Here is a 26,756-nt window from a genome sequence, read left to right as displayed (position 1 = left end):
ATAGAGAGAGAGAAATGGAGAGAGAGGGAGAGAGACATGGAGAGAGAGGGAGAGAGGAAGATACATTAAGAGAGGGAGAGAGACAATGAGAGGGGGAGTGAAACATGGATAGAGAGAGAGAGAAATGGAGAGAGGGAGAGAGACAGAGAGATACACGGGACCTAGAGAGATGGAGAGAGACATTGAGAGAGGAAGAGAGACACGGATAGAGAGAGACATAGAGAAGAGAGACACGGATAGAGAGAGACATAGAGAAGAGAGAGAGAGAGAGAGAGAGAGAGAGAGAGAGAGAGAGAGGACTATAGAGCACACAGTGTGCATACGATATGGTCTGGTGGAGAATGAGAGTGTAAGTAAGTCTCCTGTGTCGGTCTTCTGTGGACGTCCGTGTCACGTTTACTGCATGCTGAAGAGACTCAGTCAAGCAGAAGCTTTTTTATTTACTCCTTCATTCTGCTGCTGAAATCTAGTGACGTCTCATAAGAGTTACGTAGTGTGGGGTTTAGTCTCCCGCGGGATTTACAGAATATATGTCATAAAGTGGCGAATATCCATAAGTAAAGATAGTGCAGGTTTGTACAGTATAACATGGTTATAAGCTGGAATAGAGATGATGGAGGTTTTCATTTCATCCTGGTGTTCATTTCATCCAATTTTTAGCAGAACTAATCATGTCAGTTCTAAGCAATTCAGTTCAATTCAATTCAGATCATTCAATTTATACGTATGGTGTTTATGGTGTTTATGGGGCAAGTCGTGGCCCAATGGTTAGAGAGTCTGACTCGTAATCCTAAGGTTGTGCAGGTTTGTACAGCATAAATGGCTGCCCACTGCTCCGGGTGTGTGTTCACGGTGTGTGTGTGTGTGTGTGTGTGTGTGTGTGTGTGTGTGTGTGTGTGTGTGTGTGTGTGTGTGTGTGTGTGTGTGTGTGTGTGTGTGTGTGTGTGTGTGTGTTCACTGCTGTGTGTGTGTGTGTGCACTTTGGATGGGTCAAATGCAGAGAACAAATTCTGAGTATGGGTCACCGTACTTAGCCGTATGTCACGTCACTTATAATAATTGACATTGTCTCAAAGCAGCTTTATAGAAACAGGATAAAAATCGTAAAATTTAAAAAAAATAAATAAAAATAAATAAAGTTACTGGAAATGAATCCAGATGTTGAAGCTGCTGTTTCTACCATGAACAGCACATCTGGAGGGAACTGTTTAATTCCTTAGAGAACATTCTTTATTTGAACATGCTTTATGTATATTTGCTTTCATTCTCAATAGTGCCGTTAATACGAGGCTTATTTGAACGTAGACGCTCTGAGTTTTAAGAATACTTGTAGTTTTTCCGATTGTTCTGTTTTATCTAGTGTACAAATAAAATAAATAAATAAATAAATAAATAAAATAAAACCCATTTCTGCTCTATGAGACGCCCCGAGTGCTGTTTATGAGCCTCTAAGCCTCTATAACACCGTGTAGAGGGAAAAATACACGATTCAAACTAATAGACTTTATATCAGAAGTTTGTTTATTTATACTGATTCAAAATATCAAAAGTCCTATTTGTAAAAACATTAAATATACAGCAAACATGCTTATATATATATTATATATACAGTACAGACCAAAAGTTTGGACACACCACCTTTTCAACAGGACAATGACCCCAAACACACCTCCAGGCTGGATTCAGGTTACTTCAGTATTAACATCATCCAGTTCCAGTGTGAAATCTCAGCAGGATGTCGGTGCTGATGTGATCTACAGTAGAACTCTAGTGTTACATTGAGGTGAACATTTAACACACACATGCTAGAAGAGAGCAGCGCTGATGTGTCTGGTACTAAACACCAGGGTTGTGGGTTTGATTCTCAGCTCAGGTGTGAATTTGGGAATACGTAAATGTGTATGGTATTTGAAAATTGTCCTTAAAGTGTCCAGGTGTGTAAATAGTGTATAAAGTGGCACTGTGCTGTACAAGTGTCCATAGAATTATCTCTAATGATGAAGCCTGAAACTCCCTGAGATGATATGAGGAAGAAACCATGAGAGGAACCAGACTCAGAAGTAAACCTTATCCTCATTTGGGTGACACTGAAAAGGAAATAATGTCAATGTAAATAATGTCAATGTAAATAATGTCATTTCTACAACAGTTAATAGTCCAGTGGAATTAATGAACAGGTCAGAAACATCTCTGTAATGTACTCAAACCCAACTTAGTAAAGAAATCTGTAGTAATTAAGCTCACTGACAGACATTTTTCTTCCATCTCATATTTAACTCAAAGACCCAAAACCTGCTAATGAAAAGCTTTGAGCAATCAAGTGCTCATGAAAAATTAGGAACAAAATAAAAGACATCTTACAAAAATCCCTCAGTCTTTTTCAGGGTAGGTCTGACACCCTGAGGTAACCTTCTGTCTCCACACTAGTAATCCTTTAGCACTCTAAGCTAGCTCTATCTATACTATTATGTCTATCTATCTCTGTATATATTATATCTATCTCTAGCCTCTCGCTCTCTATATATCCCTATTCTCCATATCTAAAACTGTTCAATCAAATATCTCTATATTGTATCTGTTATGTAGGTTCTCTAGTCTATATCTCTATACCTATCTATATCTCTCTATATTTACTGTATGTCGTTTTAGCTATCTTATATCTCATCTCTCTATATATATCATCTATATCCACTATCTACTTCTCTATATGTAATGTCTAAATAAATTCTCTATCTCTATCTCTCACTATCTATATCTCTCTGTAGTCTCCTTAAACTCTCTCTCTCTCTCTCTCTCTATCTCTGCTCTCAGTCGACTTCAATCTCTCTCTCTCTCTTCTCTATCTCTCCTCTCTCTATAGTCTTCTCTCTTCTCCGGGTCGGTCTCTCTCTCTCTCTTTCTGTCTCTCTCTCTCTCTCCCTCTGTCTCTGTCTGCCTCCCCCCCCCGCGCTCGCTCTCTCTCTCTCTCTGTCTCCTTCAATCTCTCTCTCTCTCTCTCTCTCTCTGTCGGTCTCTGTCTCTCTCTCTCTCTCTCTCTCTATTTTGTTTGCTTGCTCTCTCTCCCTCTTCACTCCATTGATTTTTCAGGAGTTCTATAAAATATTTACAATGTGTGGGCAGGGCTCTTTCTCTGGGAATTTGAAGAGGGAAAATGATTTTGAAGGCGAGCGGTAAAAAAAAAGACAGAGAACGGAGGAGATGAGGAGGGAGAAGGAAGGAGTGAAAAGAATGAGGAATGAACTAAAAAAAAAAAAAAAAAAAAACAGAAGCGAAGATAAGAAGCTACGGAAGCCTTTCCCGAGTCATGCCCGGAATATCAATGGGTCACTTTGAAACTTCTCCAGAATATAAATAAACACTTATAGTGATAAAGATCGTTATCTCCGGTGCCTTTGTAACACCACGCTTTCACTTTAAAGCCTCGCAAGTCAATCAATTGTGAACTGGTCCGGCCCGCCTGAAGCTTTGAAGAGGTTCTGAGTCGCTTTTTTCTTTCACTTTTGCTCCCTTACACGTGAAGTGTGCTGCAGTGATGATTCGGTATCGTTATATCACTCCATAAAGCAGCACAATGCTTTAATTACAGCCGCAAGCTTAATCTATTTAAATCGGCCCGCACGATCGGACTATAACAAAGACTCAGAGAATAAGATGTTTTTAATAAGGCCAGAATGAAATTTATATTTCTCTCCTTTCACCCTTGATACAGTTAATCTCTTATTTGATTTATTTATGTATAGAAGCAGCTTTATATATATATATATATATATATATATATTTATAAATATATATATATATATATATATATATATATATATATATATATAAGGGAATAGGAATTTTATAGGCGGTTTTTGATAAGTGGTTAAGGTATCAGACTACTATATGGTAGGTCATGAGTTCGAATCCCAGATCCACTGTCAGCTGTCACTGCTGGGCCCGTGAGCAAGGCCCTTAACCCTCAATTGCTTAGTTGTATAAATTGAAATAAAACATAATGTAAGTCACTCTGTATAAGGGAGTCTTTACATTACAGCACACTGAAATTCATTCTTCACGTATCCCGAGTGTCAGCGCACGGGGTCAGCCATGATACAGCACCACCGGAGCAGAGAGTATTAAGGGCCTTGCTCAAGGGCCCAACATTGGCAGCTTGGCAGTGCTGATGCATTAACCCTGATCCTTTAATCATAAACCCAGAGCCTTAACCGCTTCTTCCAACACAACAGCCCTGTTAATTAAATAATTGTATTATTATATATAATTAACTTCAAGTGTTTAAGCTGTACGTAAAGCAGCTTCAAACTGTGGGCAATGATTTCTATACAGAAGAACATTAACAATTATGTGATGAAAACATCTATATTTAATTTGACTCATGTATTAACTTGAATGTTTTAGTATTTTATTTTTAAAATACCTCTTACCTTGAATTGAATTATTGCATTTAATTCAAGTTGACATCACAGGAAAAGGTTATTTGCATTTTCAGTCCACATTTTCTATCCCTTCGTTTTTTTTCTTGCTTAAAGGCAAGTGCTTCGTGTAAAAGAGAGACGCAATTTTATGTCTACCTTTATAATTACACAGTTAGGACTTGTTATATATTGCTATATATTTTTCAATAACCTAGACTTTTTTTTAATTCTTATTTTTATCTTACATATATTGGTCTTGTTTAAATAAATATAATTTTTTTCCTTGATTTTCTGTTGAATTATATTCAGTTGGACAGCACAAGTGAATATTATTTGCTCCTTTATTTATATATTTTATTTTTTCTGGCATTAAGGCGTGTGCTTATATAACTAAAGGTGGTGGTTTAGATGCTACTGAAAAAATCTCTTTTTTTCATCAGAAATATCTGGCAACCTCAGATCATTCATTTGCACGATGTGAACGCGAAGAAGAGAAAATCTATTGAAATACATGCACATAGCATTTTGACTAAACTATTGGTCACCGGCTCTGACTACCTTTGTGTATAAGTCCTGGGTTAAGCGCAGGACATCGTTTATGAGACCGTCACAGCAACTCCAAGAATGATTTCAGTGAATTTTACTTTTCTGTTTATATCTAGGTCGGAGGGACTATGTATAACACCGGCCGCCACGTCTCGCTACGCCTGGACAAGGAGCACTTGGTGAACATCTCTGGTGGACCCATGACATACAGCCACCGACTGGAGGAAATCAGGTTACACTTTGGCAGCGAAGACGGACAGGGCTCGGAGCATCTCCTCAACGGCCAGGCCTTCTCCGGGGAGGTAAGCCGAGACCCGTGCATGTGCATGAGCGCTATGGTAGTGTCGGCGCACATCTGTGGAGGCCATTAGCTCTGAAACGTGAGCGTCTGATGTTGACAGCACACAAATCAACTCGATATAAAATTATGGTCTATAAAAAAAAAAAAAAACTTCCTAGAGCTTCTGGGTCTTACAGCATACCGAAACAGATTGCAATATTATCGTATATTCTCAGAGTACTATGTTTATGTTGCTCGGGATGTATATTATTAAATAAGCATGCTTAAGGGTAGACATACGAGTTCTTGAGATCCAGTTTATCTTGCACAATATTGCATCAGGTTGAAATGTGCCAAATTTGAGATGATTGGTCCTCATGCAGTAGGCTAAGCATCGTCAGACGTTTAATGGTTATTCCTTAGCACAATGTTTCCAACTGTAGTGCGGACCGCTGTGCTCATTTATGACATGAATACGAATCTAATACCATGTAAATAAATCATATCATATTTATACCACAGTGATATTGGATTCCTGAATCTGATTGGTCCAGTGGTGTTGATACCTGACAGCAGCTGCTAATCACTGGTCCTTTGAAAGCCGTATGCATAATGACTTATGGATATGTTCATAACATGGTATAATGCATTCGTACAGCATTACACACATTGTTATAATCATATATATATATATCATTACAGATTATAACATTGTTTTTTGTTTATTTATAAATCTGTAAAAGAATGGGTTCTAAGTAATGATTATAACACATTATAGCTTGTCATGATGAACTATGGTAAAGATACAAACAAATAAGAGCTTGGAACTTTAAGGTTTTCTTTTTGTGGGTGACGACATGAATGTTTATAGCTGTTAGAACATAAAGTGAATAAACTTAAATAGTAAACCATAAAAACAAACAAACAAAAATGTTAATAACTCCTATGAAGACATTAAGTATAATGTCCTTTGAGTACATGCATAACATTTCATAAATCATTCTTAAGGCATTTTATTCTTTGTTAAAGTGATTCATGAGATGAATTACAGTTAATAGGAAGTATAATGCATGGATAAGGTTGTATTATAAACAGATTCAATCTTAAGCAATGTTTATAATGCATTATAATCACCAATAACAACAACAACAACAAATAAATAGAATCCAGAGCATTATGTACATTGGACACCATGAGATGTCATGTGACATTATAACCTAAATATGATATGATAAAAAAAAATAAAATTGTGCTTGGTGTATAATGCATAATAGAAAGCTACTGATAATAAGTTTCATAACGATGCTTTATGAAGGCATTGTAACATCATACGAATGTGTTCATAGTTCATTATTAAAAATTGAAATAATAAATAAATACTTAACTAAAATGTTACTACTGCAAAGTATAAGAAGAATGAAGCACTTCAGGATGTGCTGTTAGAGGAAAATAATCAAGTTCAGATAACAAGGTAGCATCGCTCCACTTGAACCCGGCGCTGATTATTTTCGGCACAAGCATGCATCATCGTGTATTATTCCTCATGTATCAGTTGTTTTTTTTTTCTCCTGAACCGCGGCCGTCGTTCTTCTACACGCGCTGTATAAAACGTCTCAATTAAGCTGGCGGTGTAATTTCAGAAAGACACGACGACGCAGATTCCGTCGTTTGATGAAGTCACCAGTCAGTAGCGGTGTGACATTTCTCTTTGGGAGTAATAAGACTGGCGATTAGAACGGCAACAAAATAACCATGGGCCTGACAGGCACATCCAGCGTAATTAATGATTATAATTTCTTCCCTACTCCCTCTTGTGGAAGTCAGCCAATATTTAAACAATAATAAAACAAAGTGGAGACAGTTTATCAGGGTATTGCAAGCTGTGACCTGGCCACCGAAGCTTAGCGCTGTCTGTTTACTCTTCATTACCGAGCCATTATCACTCGCAGTGTGGCACTGAAACATCTTTCTTCTCACCAAGGTATTGACCTTCCCTTCAGAGCTGACATTAATACTCTGAGAAGATCACCTGAGTATGAGCAACGATATCAGTCCAACTTTCTATTATCTACAAATATGTATAAAGGTCTATGAACGCATTCAATACATACAGCTTTATACACACCGGTGTGATTGTTCATCAGGGACATTACATTTATAGCCAAGACATATGACACATAATCTGTTTATGTACTGTATACCGATGTGTTATAATGTGTTTATAAACCTTTCTACACTCTGGTGTAATTGTTCATCAGGAGGCATAACACCTATTGCCAATACATATAAGACTATTGTTTGTCCAGACATGAGCATGGTAACAATTTCTATGAAGACCATATGTATAATGACATGTTATAATGCATTCCTAAAGCATTATACACACTGGTGTAATTGTTAATCAGGAGGCATTACATCTATAGCCAATAAATATGACACAATACTCCGTTTAACCAGGAGTGAGGTAACACTTTCCAAAAATACTATTTCTATAATGATGTGTTATAATGTGTTTATAAAGCTTTTAAAACACTGTTGTAATTGTTCATCCAGAGGCATTACATTTATGCCCAATACACGTGACACAATAAATTTCAATGCGTTCATAAACCACTACACAGTATTATCTGTCATTACAGCTATATAACATTGCTGTCAATACAATTTTAAATGCAGTTTAAGGTGATGCTATTAACCCATTATACAACATAATAACTTCTGATTAGATCACGTAAGACAATTTATCATTATAATTTTCCATTTCATAATGCATAATAAAGGCAGCTATAAAATCTAATACATTTTAATAATAATAATAATAATAATAATAATAATAATAATAATAATAATAATAATAATAATAATAATAAATGCATTAAAACATGTTTTCATATAAAAATCAACCTTCAGTGTTTATGAGCATGAGTATGCTTTTATTTGTTGCTTATTTATTTATTATAAGACTGACATAACCACGTCATAAACATGTCCTACGCTCTCATGCTGAGTGTCATGCATTAGGTCTGTAATAGTTCATCAGTTCTATATGACACAGTACTGCTAAAACTGACGTAAAGAGCTCCGTTGTTATTAATGTCATATCAAGCCACAATCATTAACATATCTTCTCTGACTTAGTTATGACATTTTACAGAGTTTTTTTTTTTTGTTTGCACAATAGGAAGCATTTCACTCTCATACTTTCTTTTTTCCTCTTTCATCTTTCACATTTGTTCACTAATAACGCCTCACCTCCGAGTCCTGCGTCTCACAGAGGCGACACGGCTCAGCTGCAAATAATCTCCAACACCATAGATTTAGGCACGAGGCCGTCACGCGCAAGCTGAAAATGAAACACCAGTGAAGTTCACTTCTGGAAAAGTCTGTAGTTCATATCTTTTGTACAAGTCATTCAAAAAATAAAAAAGAAAAAAAGAAAAAAAACCCATGAGCTTACATTTTCCAGAAAGTTATAGAGGTGCTGCATATGTTTAGTTGAAATATCTTCTGTCATGCCGTCATTTTGTCATTCAATTGGAAGCATTGTCATGCAGTAATACACACAACACAATCAATACACACAACACACACACTATACACACAATATACAAAACACACAATATACACAACACACAAATCACTGGGACTTTCTCCTGACATGAAGGAGAGAATATAAATAAATACATTACAGACATTATTATATAAAATTTATATATATATTTATATATATATATATATATATATATATATATATATATATATATATATATATAGTAATTTCTTGATTGCAGGCCTGGGTGTGGCTAGAGAAATTGAACTCAGGTGTGATAAATTACAGTAATGTTTTAACAGGGGGTCAAAACTTTTTCATGCAGGGCGATGTGGGTTTGGATTTTGTTTTCCCTTAATAATAATAATAATAATAATAATAATATATATATATATATATATATATATATATATATATATATATATATATATATATATATATTTATTTATATATTTATATATATTTATATATTTATATAGCCTCACCCAGGCCTGTTTACTACCAGGGCAGTCGTGGCCTAATGGTTAGAGAGTCTGACTCCTAACCTGAAGGTTGTGGGTTCGAGTCTTGGGCCGTCCACGACTGAGGTGCCCTCTAGCAAGGCTCCCTGGACGCCGCAGCATAAATGGCTGCCCACTGCTTGGCATGTGTGTGTGTGTGTGTTCACTGCTGTGTGTGTGTGCACTTTGGATGGGTTAAATGCAGAGAACGAATTCTGAGTATGGGTCACCGTACTTAGGCGTATGTCACGTCACTTACCACACCTTTTCGCAATCAAGACATCACTTAAATAAGACCTGATTGATAAAGTAAAGTAGACCAAAAGATACTCAAAATACACGTCATGCCGAGATCCAAAGAAATTCAGGAACAAATGAGAAAGAAAGTAATTAAGATCTATCAGTCTGGAAAAGGTTATAACGCCATTTCTAAAGCTCTGGGACTCCAGCAAAACACAGTGAGAGCCATTATCCACAAATGGTGAAAACATGGAACAGTGGATGACCAAAATTACCCCAAGAGCGCAGTGACTACTCATCCAAGATGTCACAAAAGGCCACAACAACATCCAAAGAACTGCAGGCCTCACTTGCCTCAGTTAAGGTCAGTGTTCATGACTCCACCATAAGAAAGAGACTGGGCAAAAATGTTCCAAGAGAAAAACCACTGCTGAGCAAAAAGAACATAAAGGCTTGTCTCAGATTTGCCAGAAAACAGCGTAATGATCCCCAAGACTTTTGGGAAAAGACTCTGTGGACTGATGAGACAAAAGTTGAACTTTTTAGAAGGTGTGTGTCCCATTACATCTGACGTAAACATACTGTAACACTGCATTTCAGAAAAAGAACATCATAACAGTAATATACAGTGGTGGTAGTGTGATGGTCTAAGGGGCTGCTTCAGGACCTGGAAGACTTGCTGTGATTAATGGAACCATGTATTGCTGTCTACTAAAAAATCCTGAAGGACAATGTGAGGCCATCTGTTCGTGACCTTAAGTTGAAGCTAACATGGGTTCTGTCGCAGGACAATGATCCAAAACACACCAGCAAGTCCACCTCTGAATGGCTGAAGAAAACTATAATGAAGACTTTGGAGTTGCCGAGTCAAAGTCCTGACCTGAATCCTATTGAGATGCTGTGGCATGACCTTTAAAAGGTGGTTCATGATCGAAAACCCTCCAATGTGGCTGAATTACAATAATTCTGAAGATGAGTGAACCAAAATTCCTCCACAGCGCTGCAACAGACTCGTTGCAAGATATTGAAAACACTTGATTGCAGTATCTAAATATATATATATATATATATATATATATATATATATATATATATATATATATATATATATATATATATATATATATATACTTCGCATGTATGAGGTCCTGGGTTCAAGCCCCAGCATCTCCATTGAAGAAATGTAAAGAAAAACAATTGTGAGGGCATGTGCTCTGGACTCTCTGCAGATGGTGGTTTCGGGATGTGGTAGCCTAGTGGTTAAGGTGCTGGGCTACCAATTGGAAGGTTGTGAGTTTGATTCCTACATCCACCAAGCCCCTGAGCAAGGCCCTTAACCCTCAATTGCTCAGTTGTATAAAAATGAGATAAAATGTAAGTTGCTCCGGATGTAAGGGCATCTGCAAAATGCTGTGAATGTAGATAGATAGATAGATAGATAGATAGATAGATAGATAGATAGATAGATAGATAGATAGATAGATAGATAGATAGATAGATAGATAGATAGATAGATAGATAGATAGATAGATAGATAGATAGATAGATAGATAGATAGATAGATAGAATCGTCTCCCTGAGACCCCGTGGATGGATAAGTGGATAGATGTTTAGCCTCTGTTTTAAAAAAACAAACACAGCAATTTAAGTCTGTGATGTGCATCTGCACTGCTTTCAGAAAACGAATCAACACCTCCTGACAGATCAGAATCCAGAACTCATTCACGCCGAAGCAAAGCATCACCCGGTGTCCGTGAGCTGCAGATGTTATGAGGTTTATTCAGTCGCTGCTGACACTTCACACACTTCCGACTCTGCAGAACATGCGTAACTTTAAATAAACGTATTCACACGATGCACCGTCGAATAAATTTAGCTGAGATAAGATAAAAAAAGTGCAATTTCATTTATTAGTATATAGATATTTTTTTTTCCTAGCAATAAATTAACACCATCATATATTACATGCTGGATTTAGAATTATTTTCCACACTTTAGCTTTTTTTTTTCCCCTCTTCTCATAATATAAATATGTTTTCATTGCGTTTTAATTATCAGCGGTAGCAAAATAACACATTTGCATTCCATTTCGTGGCGGTGCTTACACACTGATGCAAAGTTTCTCATTAAAATGACATTTTCACATTTTACTTAATCGAGGCGAAGTGCGGAGCAATCCAGCATTTGCGAAAAAAAACACAGCTTTTCTTTTCTTTTTTTTTTTTTTTACTTTTCTTCTTCACACTTCAGTCTGTGGAACCTGAACTCGGTCTTTTGTACGGCTTTAAACCCTGAACTTAGTTAGAGGTGTTGTGCTTTTATTTATTATTTATTTAATCGTATAGCATATCTTTTTTTTTTTTTTTTGTCTTTTCCTCCCACCAGGCTGACTGACAAGCTATTAGCATCTCTATCGTTTAGCTTCATTCAAACACTCCCTCGGCCGTGATCCGACCGGACTCTTCGGTCTGATCTCAGCTTGAGTTTATTTGCTTTATGAGTGCACGCTCTGATTCCTCTCGCTATTTGACGCTGGTTTCACACCAGCGCTTTTTTATTTGGCCTGTTAGCTCTGTCCACACCTCATCCTCCTATTGACTTACTGTCTTCATATTTCATTCGGATCAAATCCCGGGCTGGCAGTCGGACAATAAAAATCTTGTTGACGAGCCTGTAAGTGGTCCAGGCTGTCCTCTAGCTTAACGCAAATGCCTGCTCTTGCTCTGTGGAGGAATGAGTGCGAGAATCACTGTACGAGAGAAAGACGTGGATGTTTTAGAACATGCTTTGATAATCTCAAACACCTTTCTCTTGCTAGCAAAGCGGCTAATATAACAAAGATCGTACTATCAAAATGTTAGTGTTAATCTGAGAAAATGTTCTAGGAAAATATATTATATTGTAATTAAATCAATTATATATATATATATATATATATATATATATATATATATATATATATATATATATATATATAATTGATTTAATTACAATATAATATATTTTTATTTATTTATTTATTTTTATTAGATAAATAAAAGATATCATAATTAGAATAAAATAAAATATACATGTATTTATAATTGTAATAATTGTAAACAAATACATTGTAATTATTTCAAAATGTAATAATATTTAAGAATCGAAATTTAAATATTTATAAATATAATTCAGGCAAAATATGAACTTATAGAATATTAAAATTTATAGATGTGATTTTATTTCTAATTCTTATTTTATATAATAATTTATTTTAACTCATGGCGTAAGAGTTGGACCGGTGTGAGGTTGCCTTCAGCCTCAGTTTGGATAAATCTTCCATGAGTCCCTCTCTTCCTCTAGCAGCGTTGCCAAACCCAATAATGGTGAGTGTGTGTGAGTGTGGGGGTGTTTCTAACCCCCGGTCATGTTGTGTGCTCCTCTCCAGTACTCATTATTGTGCTGTCTGCTCCTCTACACTGCATATCTGCTGATCTTTTTGGCAGGGTACGGAGCTATGGCCTGGCCCTGTTTCCCAGCTCAGGCAATTTGCTGGTGTGGGACTTTGGGAGATGCGAGTGACTGGGTTTCTCCACCAGAAAAGAAAATTAAGAGATCTAATCACATCAGCATGCACCCTGTAATCACGTTTTTTTTATTGTATTTTATGTTTTTTTTTTTTGTTTTTTTTCTGTCAGAACACAATGTTTTCAGAGTCTGTGAATTAAGGACAGATAATATGTCTAGTATGTACACTGGGAAAGTTACTCGTCATCAGATTCGGGTTGTTCACATCACGCGTAAGTTAATGGTTTGTTCCGATCTTGTGTAGTCTGTGCTTTTTATTAATAATATCATTTAGATCGCCGACTTGAAATCTTTAACACAAATTCCTTCCTGCCAAAGTCATCGGATGTTTAAAGGTAGGATCTCCGAAGCCTTTCTTCGCTTTCTGCTAACGTCACACACTCTCTCCGTCCATATTGACAAGCCCCGCCCCTTTCTGCTCATTGGCTACACGTTTGTTTTGATTTTTGTTTAGTTTGTCGGCCCAACTGTTTTCTGAAGCATTTCTCAAACATCGGAGACCCCTCCTTTAAATCTATAATGAAGTTAGAAATTACGCTGATTTATTAGTTGCTCAGAAGCTCCTGGTTACACAACTCCAGATTACCATATACAGCTCTAGATTGAACATCTTCTGAGTCTGGTTCCTCTCAAGGTTCCTCACTACTGTTGCATAAGGCTTGCTCATTAGTTTCATCACTTTATATTTTAAAATAAAATAGATTTATACATTTTTATATATATTTTATATTACTGTAAGGCTGCTTTGAGACAACATCCATTGTTAAAAGCTGAATCCCAATTGAACTGAATTGAATTAAATACAAGTACATTCAGATTTAAATAAAATAGATCAGGGCTAGAAAATACAGACTGTACATGAAATAGTGTTTTTTTTTTTCCCCGTTTGTTGCGTAATTTAGTGTAATGTAAAATGACAAAAATAAAACATTTATGTGTATATATGTGTATATTTCTTTATTTATTTATCATTGAATAATCATAGATTTATTTATTTATCGTTGAACTTTATTACACTTTATTAGGAACGCCTGTACACCCCAGTCATGCACTTATCGAATCAGCCAATCATACGGCAGCAGGACAGCATATAAAAAACAAGAGCTTGTTTAGAGCAAACATCAGAATGAAGAAAATGTCTGATCTCTGTGTCTTTAACCCTGACATGGATGTTGTTTTCAGAGCATTTCAGAAACCGCCGATCCCCTGGGACTTTCACAGTTTTTTCCGATTTTATACAGACTGGCGAGAAAAAAACAAACAAACAAAAAAAATCACTAAGCGAGAGATTGAGTTCTGTAGCTGGAAATGTCATGTGATCAGAAGACAGATCAGAGGAGGTTTAGCAGAATGCTTCGAACTGCCAAGAAGGAATTAGTAACTCATTATAATAATAATAATAATAATAATAATAATAATAATAATAATAATAATAATAATAATAATAATAATAATAATAATAATCGCTCTTTATAACCACAGTGAGCAGAAAAGCATCTCAAACGAGAGCTTCTGGAACCAAGAGCATGCCATATTTAAGAGCTCAGACCTCATCATCTTCCCGATGTTTATTGTGAAGATGAACTGAAGCTCTTAACCTGGATCTCTTGTTCTGTTGCTTCATCTTGATAAGAAATTATATTGTGTTGGTATATTTAGGTAGTTTTTTATTATTATTTTACTCCTAGAGAAACAAAAATGTTAAAAATGTATCTCATTTATTTTTTTCTTCAATTTTTTTTTTCAATTTTTTTTTTTTATGTACTGGCAATTAATTGCTCATGTTGTTCAATGAAGCTATGATATACTAAATTATGGTCATGAATTTGTAAAAGTAATACAAAAATGTCTGATTTTCTGTACAGAAAACATGCCATTAGTTTAAAGGATAATCAGACCTAGCACTCATCTCACCTCCAGTTTTATTTTTTATAATCATTTTTAATTTCCTGAATATTACAGGACAAAATAAATAAATAAATAAACAAATCAATCAATCAATCAATCAATCAATCAATCAATCAATCAATCAATCAATCAGTAAGTAAGTAAGTAAATAAATAAATAAATAATAATAAGATATATATATATATATATATATATATATATATATATATATATATATATATATATATATATATATATGTATATATATATATATTAAATAAAGGGACACAATCTCTGAGCTCAGAAGAATAAATGAATATTGAACAGAAATATTTAAAGGCAAGGTTTAATGATTAACCTGTAGATGATTTGTCACTTCCTTTTGTTGCTTCAGAAGTCTAAACAAATTGTCCGTGAATCGATTTTCTCTTAACAATCCGAGCTTCCGAGAGGCCTCGCTGAGAACGATTACTCGCTGAGAAGTTATTTGAGTGCGTCATCTTTCTTAACGAAAGATTTTTGAATATTTTTTCCCCACAAACTCTCCACACAAACACAAACAAATATTCCTGTATCTTTTTTTTTTTTTAAATTACCATTTCCCTTTTTTTTTTTGGTTTTTGAAGAATAAGTGAGATTGTGGCCTCGCTTCCACCCAAATTCCTCTTTAAACCTTTGTTGAGGCTTGGCTGCGTGCTCGAGGTATTCGCCGAGGGAAGATTACCTAAGCTTCACAATGAATTTAAATTTAAACTTGACAGGCGTGTTGAGACGAGGACAAGCGGCAGCTGCGTGGTTGTGATTGGGAAGTGCGAGGACCCGGTGTGACAGGGGCTTGGCATCTCAACCTGATCAACACTTTCAGTTCGGAGCAATGAACAGTCAGAGAGCAAAACGCAATCCTAATTATTCATGACAGGTGATTTATTTATTTATTTATTTATTTATTTATTTGAGTTTGAAGGTTTTTTTATTTTTTTTTTATTTTAAACAATTCACAAAACGTGTTAGAGAAGTTAGGTCATTACAGTTGTTTCCGCTAACACGTTATGTTCGATGTTCTTTTACGTTCACACTGATGTACACAGATCATGATCTGAAATAACGAAAACGTTCACGCAACTCTAAGACACAATACATGTCTAGATTATTTACAGCATTTGATAGACACCCTACTTAATTGACAGTTAAGGGCCTTGCTCAGGGGCCCAGCAGTGGAAGCTTGGCGGAGCTGGGATTCGATCTCACATCTTTCTGATCAGTACGCCAAGACATTACCCGCTAGGCTACCATAAATGTATTAAAATCTAATTAATAAGTCATTTTATAAAATGTTTTGAATGTGTACATTATGTCTGTTTTCTTCTTCTTCTTCTTCTTCTTCTTCTTCTTCTTCTTCTTCTTTGATTGTTTGTTCAAATGTATTTTATTTTGTTATATTTGAAAAAGCAATAAAAATGTATCATAAAAAAAAGAAAATCATATTTGTTGAAAATCATAATGTATAGGATTGATCACATAGCTCCGCCTCTTTTTTAAATAAATAAATAAATAAATAAATAAATAAATAAACAAATAAAGCAACACCTACTTTAATCCACACACTCCGCTTATTCAGTTAACAATTTGCAGCATCAATTTGAAAATTCTATATCAATTTTGAACGACTTTCTGCCCAGAGTGACGGCGGTAAGTGGTAAGGAGCGAGGCTCGCTTGACTATGTCTCTATAGCACTATGTCTCATATGTCTCCGATATATGTCTCTAATCGACGTGTTTTCTGTTCTCTTTTATTTTTTTGACCAGGTACAACTGATCCACTACAACCACGAGCTCTACACTAATTACACAGAAGCTGCAAAGAGTCCAAACGGCTTGGTGATAGTCTCTATATTCATGAAGGTAAGCAGGCCACGTGTGTACAGTACATCAGACAAAGTTGAACGCTAAATTCGCTCATGCTTACAGAATTCTAGCACACACAGTCTCTGCATGGCTGAAGGAATAAAGGAATAAAAATAAAACACTTTCACAGTAAACGGTTGCATGTCAATAATCCGTCTGCGAAATAAATGATTTCGACGGTTGAAGGTCAGTATGTGTAAGCATAAAATAAATAAATAAATAAACAACTCTACACAATTAGCCATGCAATTATCCAGCTGCAGCTGAACAAGTTGTTCGCTATCTTGCTGTCAGTCAGGAGCACGAGGTTATGAAATAGCTTTCACTCGCTCTCGTAAATAGAAGTTCAAAGAAATGTCTGCAGAGCCGGGATGATGGACTGGACCGGCGTCGTTTCTCGAATGAAAGTTGAGGTTAAGCTAATTAGATTGTCAAAGTCAATCTTGGGCACAAGGTCCGTCACCTGGACGTGACTGCAATCAATCATATTGAGCTTGGTTTGTGTTTGTGTTTAAGCTCTGTAGGAAAGAGGTAGAGTTATTATACTATATATATATATATATATATATATATATATATATATATATATATATATATATATATATATATATATATATAGTACTTCACTACACTACCTTCTTTTGCTTCTCTTGTCCTTTCCCCCTTAAGGGTCGTAACAGCGAATCTTCTCTTTCCACCTGACTCTAATCTTAGCATCTTTTTCTCTCGCACCGATTACCTTCATGTCCTCATCTAACACATCCATACAGTATATCTCCTCTTTGTCCTTCATCTTGAGCTCTTACCTGCAGCTCCATCTCCAACATCCTTCTACCAACATAACCATCTCCCTCCTGTGTACATGTCCGAACCGTCTCAATCCTGTCTCTCTGACCTCGTCCTCAAAACAGCCAATCTGAGCTGTTCCTGTGATGTGCTGGTTCCTAATCCTGTCCATCTCTTCACTGCTAAAGAGAACCTCAACATCCTCATCTCTGCTACCTCCATCTCTGTCTCATGTCTTTTCCTCACTGCTACAGTGTCTAGCCCATACAGCAGAGCTGCTCTCACTTCTGTCTTCTCCACCTTTTGTTTGATTCATCTGCAAAGATACATTACAAACTTTATTGTTTCTTTATAATTCACAGTAGTTTATCAGCATGTCAGTGATGTCAGTATTTACACAAGGAAAGTTCATGTAATGTGACATAATGACATCATGCTCAAAGGAACTTTTAATTTGGGATTTAACCAAATAATATGTGTGTTTAGGGATAAAACTAGAAAGCTAGTACTACACTAAAGCCATGCAGCGGTGTCACAAACCAGGCAGCTGCTCTTTTCATGTCTCATGCTACATATTAGCTCTGTCATCAGTGGTCCGTCCATATCGGCTGTTGAAGACACGTCGATCTTCTGTTGGTCTTTGCAGGTCAGATTTCACCAAACCTGAGAAATTCGTCTTCTTCTTCTTCCTCATATTGTCTCATAAAAATCTATGAACTTTCTGGGAAGTTAAAAATGCTAAGCAAGTCAAAATGAACTGAATTAAATTGAATTTGTGTTGGATTTCCATTGTGCATCGGTTAATGGAAATTATGACCGTGCCTTAAATCGAATCTTAAATTCCTGCTTATTTTTATATGATTATTAAAATCCACTACATGCGCTTCTTACATCCGAGGTTGCCAGATATTTCTGCTTTTAAACCATGAACATTTTTGTGGCACTAAACTTTGCACTGTAGATCTGCATAAGCGTAATTATATCAGGGATATAAATACTAATAGAGTGTAGAATAAAATATAACAGCACACAGTGGACACTACATGACTTTACAATACGATGACATCACGATACGATGTATAATCCTTTACATTACATTATGACACCATTATAATGCATTATAACATTCCGGACGATAATGAAGTCCATAAAATTCCTGCTCCGTATTAATAGCTCGATACGCCGCATGATGAGTTGTAGTGTTCTCTACACTAAATATAATACTAATGCACTGGAGGAGGTCCAAATGTAATTACAGTCTATTTTACGAGATCCATGCTAACTGCTAATACATTACAGGACATTCATAACACTAATAGCAAGATGGCGAGACATGATCATTTGTTACAGGGCAGTTAAAGATAAGAACAGCGACAAAGTAAAGCTTTGTGACGCTAGCAGATGGCAGTTTGCGAAAATGTTACCGTCGTTTGTCGTCGTTATAAATGTTCACGTCATACTGTCATTTTCTTCTTAATGGCACATTTACTTTAGATGAATGTTTCCTCGGATGCCTCGTAAAACATTTTGCGACGCGTTTACAGCATCATGAAGCGTTAATGTCTGAGCCATTTCTAATAAACCCAGGCAGTTTTGTTTTGTGTTTGTTTTTGTTTTTTTGTTGTTGTTTTTTTTTTGTTTGTCTCTTTTACTGTTGCTATAATTGTAATGGATTTTAATGGAATGGAGTTCGGTGGCATTTTCCCCGCAGGCAGGGTTGAGGAGCTGATTCCCATCCTTATATGAGTCAGCCCGTAGGTCGCTTTCTCAGCCCTGCCTCACGCTGCGTTCACTGTCAAGTCACCCGGCTGCCAGGAAGGACTCCCTCCTGAGTATAAGTGCTATGAGCTGGCAACCGAGCTCGCCTTCACAAAGGCCAAGGACATTAAAATGTGCACAGTCGCTGTCACGCATACAGACTCAAATGGAGTACAAAATGGATTGTGTACACTTATGTCCAGCACTTCATAGTTTCTCGTATCTTTAGCTTTAGGCATTATAACACGTTATAAGGTGCTATAATCAGTTATAAGTAGTATTTGTAACAGAGCTTGAAGTAAGAATTACTTTAAAAAGTTTATAGAACATAAACAATAGTGAAACTGATCCAGGTTTCTGTCCAAGACTATAAAGTTATGTGTAGACGTACAGTGTAATGCATCTTTACAAGCCATTCGTAATGCTTAATAATCATTGTGGTACGTTTTCAGGAATAATTAGAACAATATGTGTTTGTGTGAATGCATTATAATTAATGACAATGTCTTGCGAGACATGTTACTTTGATATTAATTAAAAATGCATTACACTTTGTAATGCTTATACTGCATTATGAATGGACTGAATTGCTTTATAATGCATTAAGGATAAGCATTAATGCTATTAGTGTTTTTATGTGTAACAATGTAAAGTAAAATACAATTCTAAGTCATTCCAATAATTAAATATAACATTCTTAGTTATATTTCATGGCTGCATACATTTGTAACCATTACATAGTTATAATACATTTATAAGATATATTAGATTGTTAATTGTTTATGAAACTGCATTATGCTTGATAATGACTGAATTTCTTTATAATGCATTATTAATCTATGTGCTATCAGTATTACAATCTGTTACAAATATTACTTACCATACAATATATTAACATTTCATAAACATTAACACCTAATAATGATTATGATGCCTTATGAACATGAACATAGTTATTTGAACTATTTACATGAACATAAAGCAAAATGTAAATACACTTGTTTCATGTGTATAATCAATTTAAAATACATGTTGCTAATTATTTATGAAAATGCATTACACTTGATATACTGCATTATGAATGGACTGAGATGCTTTATAATGCATTATGAATTTCTGTGCTATTAGTATTAAAATAAATGAACTGTTACAAACGTTACTGACAACGTATGATATTAACAATTCATAAAACGTAATAAACGTTGCTGTAACATTACATTTTTATTAATGATTGTAATAAGGAGGAATACCTTAGGAATGCATTACAGTGACTCATGAACATGGACATTCTTAATTATTAATTATTAATTATTATCACAAACAGGACACTGTGAATAGATTTATAACATGTTATAATGCAATCAAAAGATTATATACTGTATATTGTTAGTTATGTTCTAAAAAAGGCATTACACTTCATATTTTTATACTGCATTACAAATTGATTAAATTGCATTATAATGCATTATGAATGACTGAAACGAAACTGAGTTTTGTCGCTAGTAGAAACTAATATTTACAGACACTATACATACATATATATATATATATATATATATATATATATATATATATATATATATATATATATATATATATATAACGATATAATATAATAATATAATGCTTAATAAACATTAGTTAAAAACAAAAAGATAATTATCCATAATTATATAAAGAGATAGCAATATGTCTATAATGAGCAATAATGCATTCATATCATGTAATACAGTGTAAGAGTTATTCACTTTATAGCTATAGCTATGTTTATGATGCATTATGAATTGTAAAATATAACACATATGAACTCAAACACACATCATATATATATATATATATATATATATATATATATATATATATATATATATATATATATATATATATATATATGGAGCTTTTAGAATAGATTTTTCATAACATGAAATAGAGTAGTTATAACACTTTGGAAATATTGTCATATAACACCTTACAGTATAAACGTTTTATAAGCAGAGGATTTAATTCTTAGAAAAAACATTTTTAAAAGACTTTTGTTTGTGGAAATGAGAAGCTAAAAAGTGATGAATTGTATCAGTGAAGCGCATTTCATTCTGTCTAAACAGACAAAGCGCCCAAAGTCGTTTTAATTTGCGGCTAATAAGGAGACGGTAAAAAACATAGCTCTGTTCACACACGGTAGCGCTTTTCTGTTGGTACAGAAGGTAAAAGCTGGCGGAGGAAAGCTGTGCGACAAGCTAATGACGTCTACAACTGTCTTAACCCGAATGCTGTAAAACTCTTAACATCATCGATACTCTTCCCCGCTCCCTCTCCTCCTCCTCCTTCTCCCCGTTCCCCTCCTTTTTTTTCTTCTGCTTTTCTAATTCCAGATATCCGAGACGTCGAATTCCTTTCTGAATCGGATGCTGAACAGAGATACCATCACTAGAATAACGTATAAGAGTAAGTGAAAGGTGCACGGCTCCAGACGAAGGCCCGACGTCAAGCGTCGCAGCCTTGCTTTTATTAGATGTAATGGAAAATCCAAAAGCCACATCTCTCGGGTGGAGTGCTTTGACACTCTTGTAATAAGAGGTACAAAATTGTTTGCCGGATTTTAAATAAGATCTAAAACCTCTACAGGAAACTGCTTAATGGGGCTTCAGGAAGTTTTCCACTTTAATTCCATTCCTTTCTAAATCGGATTCTAGTAAATTAGAAAAAGGTTACCTTGATCATTTAAAGCACTTGAATACAGTACAGTTTTCTTTTGAATATGTATAATTATTAAAAAAAGTAAACATCTCGGTGTGTGCTGCTTTAGGAAAACGATCAACAATGACATGTCATTGTGTTACTGTACTACAACAACAACAACGCCTCCTCATTCCTCTTAGACTACAACAAATCGCCAACACTTACAATTATATTTATGAAAGAATGACACGCTGTACTTTTTATCCAGTTACCGTTACATTTATCGCTGTGGAACTTCATTGTAACTAGTTACGTCCTGTTCTTACAGTACTTATATTACAGCACCTCTCTTTTTTGTAACCCTTTTTCTGTCAGGACCACTTTGTCAAATGAGAATTTATTAGATGATATGCATACAGTTAGTGTTGGCAGTATGGTTCTGTTCTGGGCAGGAATCCACGCGCCCGTCCGTGCGCATGCATTGACCGAGCGGGGAGAGCAGCGACTAGAAAATAGAATAGACCCCCCTATACCAGAACCATTAACCAAATAATAAATAAATAAATGGATAAATGAATAATTAAATAATTAGAGAGAGAGAGAGAGAGAGAGAGAGAGAGAGAGAGAGAGAGAGAGAGAGAGATATGTGGAGATTTAAGACGTAAATTGTTACAACGAACACAGGTTCCGGCATGGTGGAGTCGGGGTTGGAGGAGGGAGTTTAAATCGCAGCAGCAGCGATGCACCAGAAAGCGGCTCAATGAATGGGAATTTAATTTATGGATGTCGTAACCGGATTGGTGCGCGTCGTGGACAGCTGATTAACAGCTGATGCACGCTTGACGACGTAACCTGCCAGAACTAAGACGATGCTTGATTTTTGTAATTAAAAAGTGTCCTATTGTCCTTACGTCCTTACATCTGACTGACTCCTTTCCGTAAGTGACACATAAACATCTCCATAGAAAAATCGGAACTTTAAACGGATAAAAAATAATCATTCTGTAGAAAATATTATTAGTGTTCGAACGTGACTGTAGACAGATCAGGTTGATGAGTTTCCTTTAACAGTAAGCCCAGACCCGTGTTGATCCTTATGGACCTAACGATCAACAGTTTACAAACATGTTATAAGCTTATTAAGAAGTATCATGGAGCACAATTAGCGATTAACGGTTTGTCGAGGTTTCTTGGGATATGATAGTAGAACCTTCTGGGGTAGAGATTAAAGGACAGAAAGACAAATAAGAAAATATTATTGAAAAGCTGTGATAAAATGTTAAGGAAATTTTTTTTTTTTTTTAGTAAAATTTTATTCTGCACACACACACACACACACACACACACACACACACACACACACACACACACACAAACACACACACACACACATACATGTCTGTTGAAAAAGGAGCTCTGTAATTGAACTAATAAGGGTGTAAGTTGAGGAGAGGATGAAGAGAGGAGCACACTGACTCCTGGTGGCTGGCACGAGCCTCTCGGGCCTCAGCGATGCGTGAACGTGGGCTGTTGACGTCTCTGAAACTTTGCTCTGCGTACCGCAAAAGAAGTGTGGGCCTTGACAGAATTCATAAGCACCCCCTCCAGACCAGCAGCCTGCCCTCGCCCGAGGCCTTCACCGCACCATCAGCCGTGCTGGCATGCATTTTTTAGAGCTAGTCCCACAACTTCGGATTCAAACAGAATTATTTATGGCACCAAAACTACCCGAGCTCAGCGCACAAGCAGCGCAGCCCTGGATTCACACACTGATTGTATTTGATTTAATTAGTTTTGCACCGCGTTAATCGACGTGAGAGAAATGTAACGCTGCCTTTCTCAGTCTGACTCGAGTCACAGATCATTACTCGTCTGTTGTCAGGACAGGAGAGCACCAAGCACAAGCGCGATGCCGTATTATCTACTGGAAGCCTGCTATTGTGAAACATGTCAAAACAATTCAGCAGCCATCCAGTAAGCCGGCGCCACAGGCACAGCTTCTGCCTCGGTGAGAACAAAGGTGACAAGCCAAATTGCTGGGTTTGAAAAATGGTTTAATACAAACAAAATAGTTTGTCCTAACAAGCTTGAGTGAGAAAGAGGCAACAACAATACAGCTGATAGCTTTATTATCATCATTATTAATGTTATTAATAGTATCGTTATTATTTGTAGATGATGCTTATTTACTATCTGGGCTAAACATCGAGGAGGTGTACCCCGAGACGGCGAGTTTCATCACCTACGAGGGATCGATGACTATCCCGCCGTGTTTTGAGACTGCGACATGGATTCTCATGAACAAGCCGATATATGTCACAAAAATGCAGGTAAATACACAAAGACTCCAATGCCTGGATCACCAGGAGTCAGTATATATGTTCAGTTATTAACTATATATTAATCAACATTACTTAACAAACCCTAAACCCAACACAGAGTATGAACGCTCCAGCTGACGTATATACTACTGAACAGTATTTATATTATATAATGTAACAAAGGAGGTCTGAAATGTATAGTAAAAAGGTAGTTACGATAGATAGATAGATAGATAGATAGATAGATAGATAGATAGATAGATAGATAGATAGATAGATAGATAGATAGATAGATAGATAGATAGATAGAAGGAAAGAAAGAAAGAAAGATGGGAGGACATGATGGTTCAGTGGTTAAGGCTTTGGGATACTGATCAGAAGGAAGGGGTTAAAGCCCACAAACCGCTGAGACAACAACGTTGGGTCCTTGAGCAAGGCCCTTAACCAGTAGTTTACTGTGTATGCACACATTGTGTATGCAGTAGTATAGTAGCACATTGTGTATGTACTAATGTATTGTGTACTGTATATAGTATATTGTGTATGCAGCTACTGTATATAGTTTATTGTGTACTGTATATAGTATATTGTGTACTGTATAAAGTTTATTGTGTACTGTATATAGTTTATTGTGTACTGTATATAGTATATTGTGTACTGTATATAGTTTATTGTGTACTGTATATAGTATATTGTGTACTGTATAAAGTTTATTGTGTACTGTATAAAGTTTATTGTGTACTGTATATAGTTTATTGTGTACTGTATAAAGTTTATTGTGTACTGTATATAGTATATTGTGTACTGTATATAGTTTATTGTGTACTGTATATAGTATATTGTGTACTGTATATAGTTTATTGTGTACTGTATATAGTATATTGTGTACTGTATATAGTTTATTGTGTACTGTATATAGTATATTGTGTACTGTATATAGTTTATTGTGTACTGTATATAGTATATTGTGTACTGTATATAGTATATTGTGTACTGTATATAGTTTATTGTGTACTGTATATAGTTTATTGTGTACTGTATATAGTATATTGTGTACTGTATATAGTTTATTGTGTACTGTATATAGTATATTGTGTATGCAGTCACAGTTACGGTCCTTGCGTCCTCCTTGCAGATGCACTCCATGCGGCTCCTCAGCCAGAACCAGCCTTCGCAGATCTTCCTCAGCATGAGTGATAACGTGCGTCCGGTCCAGCCTCTGAACAACCGCTGCATCCGGACCAACATCAACTTCAGCATGCAGGGCAAAGACTGTCCCAACAACAGGGCCCAGAAGCTGCAGTATCGCGGTCAGTGACTGTTTCTCTCCTGAGACGCATTAAACTCAGATATTATTACTACAGGAACTCTTCATCTAAACCTTAAAATCTTCTCATGTTTCAAATTTAAAATGGGTTAAGCGTTTTAAAATAAACAGGAAATATCTATTTTTAGAGCCGGCGTGAGGTTCGAGAGGTCTCGCTAATACACCTTCTTACCTGAGGAGTCTGTTTTTTTTTCCTTCTCCGGTTGTCTGCAGGCTGTTTTCCCTCCTACGTAGACAAAATATTTTCAGCGAAACAAATTAAAAATCTTGTTTTGTTTTTTTTCATTTACCCCCCGAAGTAATGCACCGAGTAGAACTCGGCGACTCCTCCAATCCCGATCACAGGATTTTGCGTCTCTGTTTTTTTTTCTTGTATCCAATTTGTTTGAGCTCTTTGAACTCCCCACCTGCGAGAGTAAAGAAAGATTTCTGTTTTAATTGCGTTCAGTGTTTCAACATGTAAATATCACAACGCTGAAGGAAAAGAAAATACGTTTAATTAGATGTGGTTAAGCAGCTGGTACTGTGGGAATGTGTGCTAACGATCACAGTGCTTTTTAGCTCTTATGACTCCTAAAAAGTAACATTTATATTTTGGCTTATATATATATATATATATATATATATATATATATATATATATATATATATATATATATATATATATATACAATTGCAACAATTGCATTTTTTATATGTTTTGTTTTCTTACACGTGTTGGGTATTATTGCATTGAATTGCATTGAATGAGCAAAAGTGGCTAAATGAAGCTAACTAGCATCCATTCTCCCAGCATCACAATTTTGAGGACATCTATTTAACTGACTTAAATACATTTTTTTTTTTTTTATGCCTGAGTAAAGTAAGGCTTAAACTAAACAAACAAACAAAAAAGTCAGGGAAAAACATATGGTGGCTGTAGTATGTATGGACTATGTTCATACTATACACATGTATATGGATCAGTGCCTAATGTATCAACAGCCGAGCAG

The 26,756-nt window shown here is 35.7% G+C and overlaps 1 protein-coding gene across 1 annotated transcript in view; it reads left to right on the top strand.

Annotated features, from left to right (window-relative positions):
* ca10a (carbonic anhydrase Xa) overlaps positions 1-26,756 on the top strand; it is a 223,568-nt gene that overhangs the window by 194,641 nt on the left and 2,171 nt on the right. The window contains exons 4-8 of the mRNA XM_027143522.2: positions 5,081-5,266; positions 16,795-16,890; positions 21,810-21,882; positions 24,292-24,446; positions 25,573-25,747. Coding sequence (XP_026999323.1) covers positions 5,081-5,266; positions 16,795-16,890; positions 21,810-21,882; positions 24,292-24,446; positions 25,573-25,747 — 685 coding nt within the window. The remainder of the gene's footprint in view (positions 1-5,080; positions 5,267-16,794; positions 16,891-21,809; positions 21,883-24,291; positions 24,447-25,572; positions 25,748-26,756) is intronic.

Source organism: Tachysurus fulvidraco, chromosome 8 (assembly GCF_022655615.1).
Source record: "Tachysurus fulvidraco isolate hzauxx_2018 chromosome 8, HZAU_PFXX_2.0, whole genome shotgun sequence".
Classification (NCBI taxonomy): Eukaryota; Metazoa; Chordata; class Actinopteri; order Siluriformes; family Bagridae; genus Tachysurus; species Tachysurus fulvidraco.
This window is presented reverse-complemented; position numbering and strand designations above follow the sequence as displayed.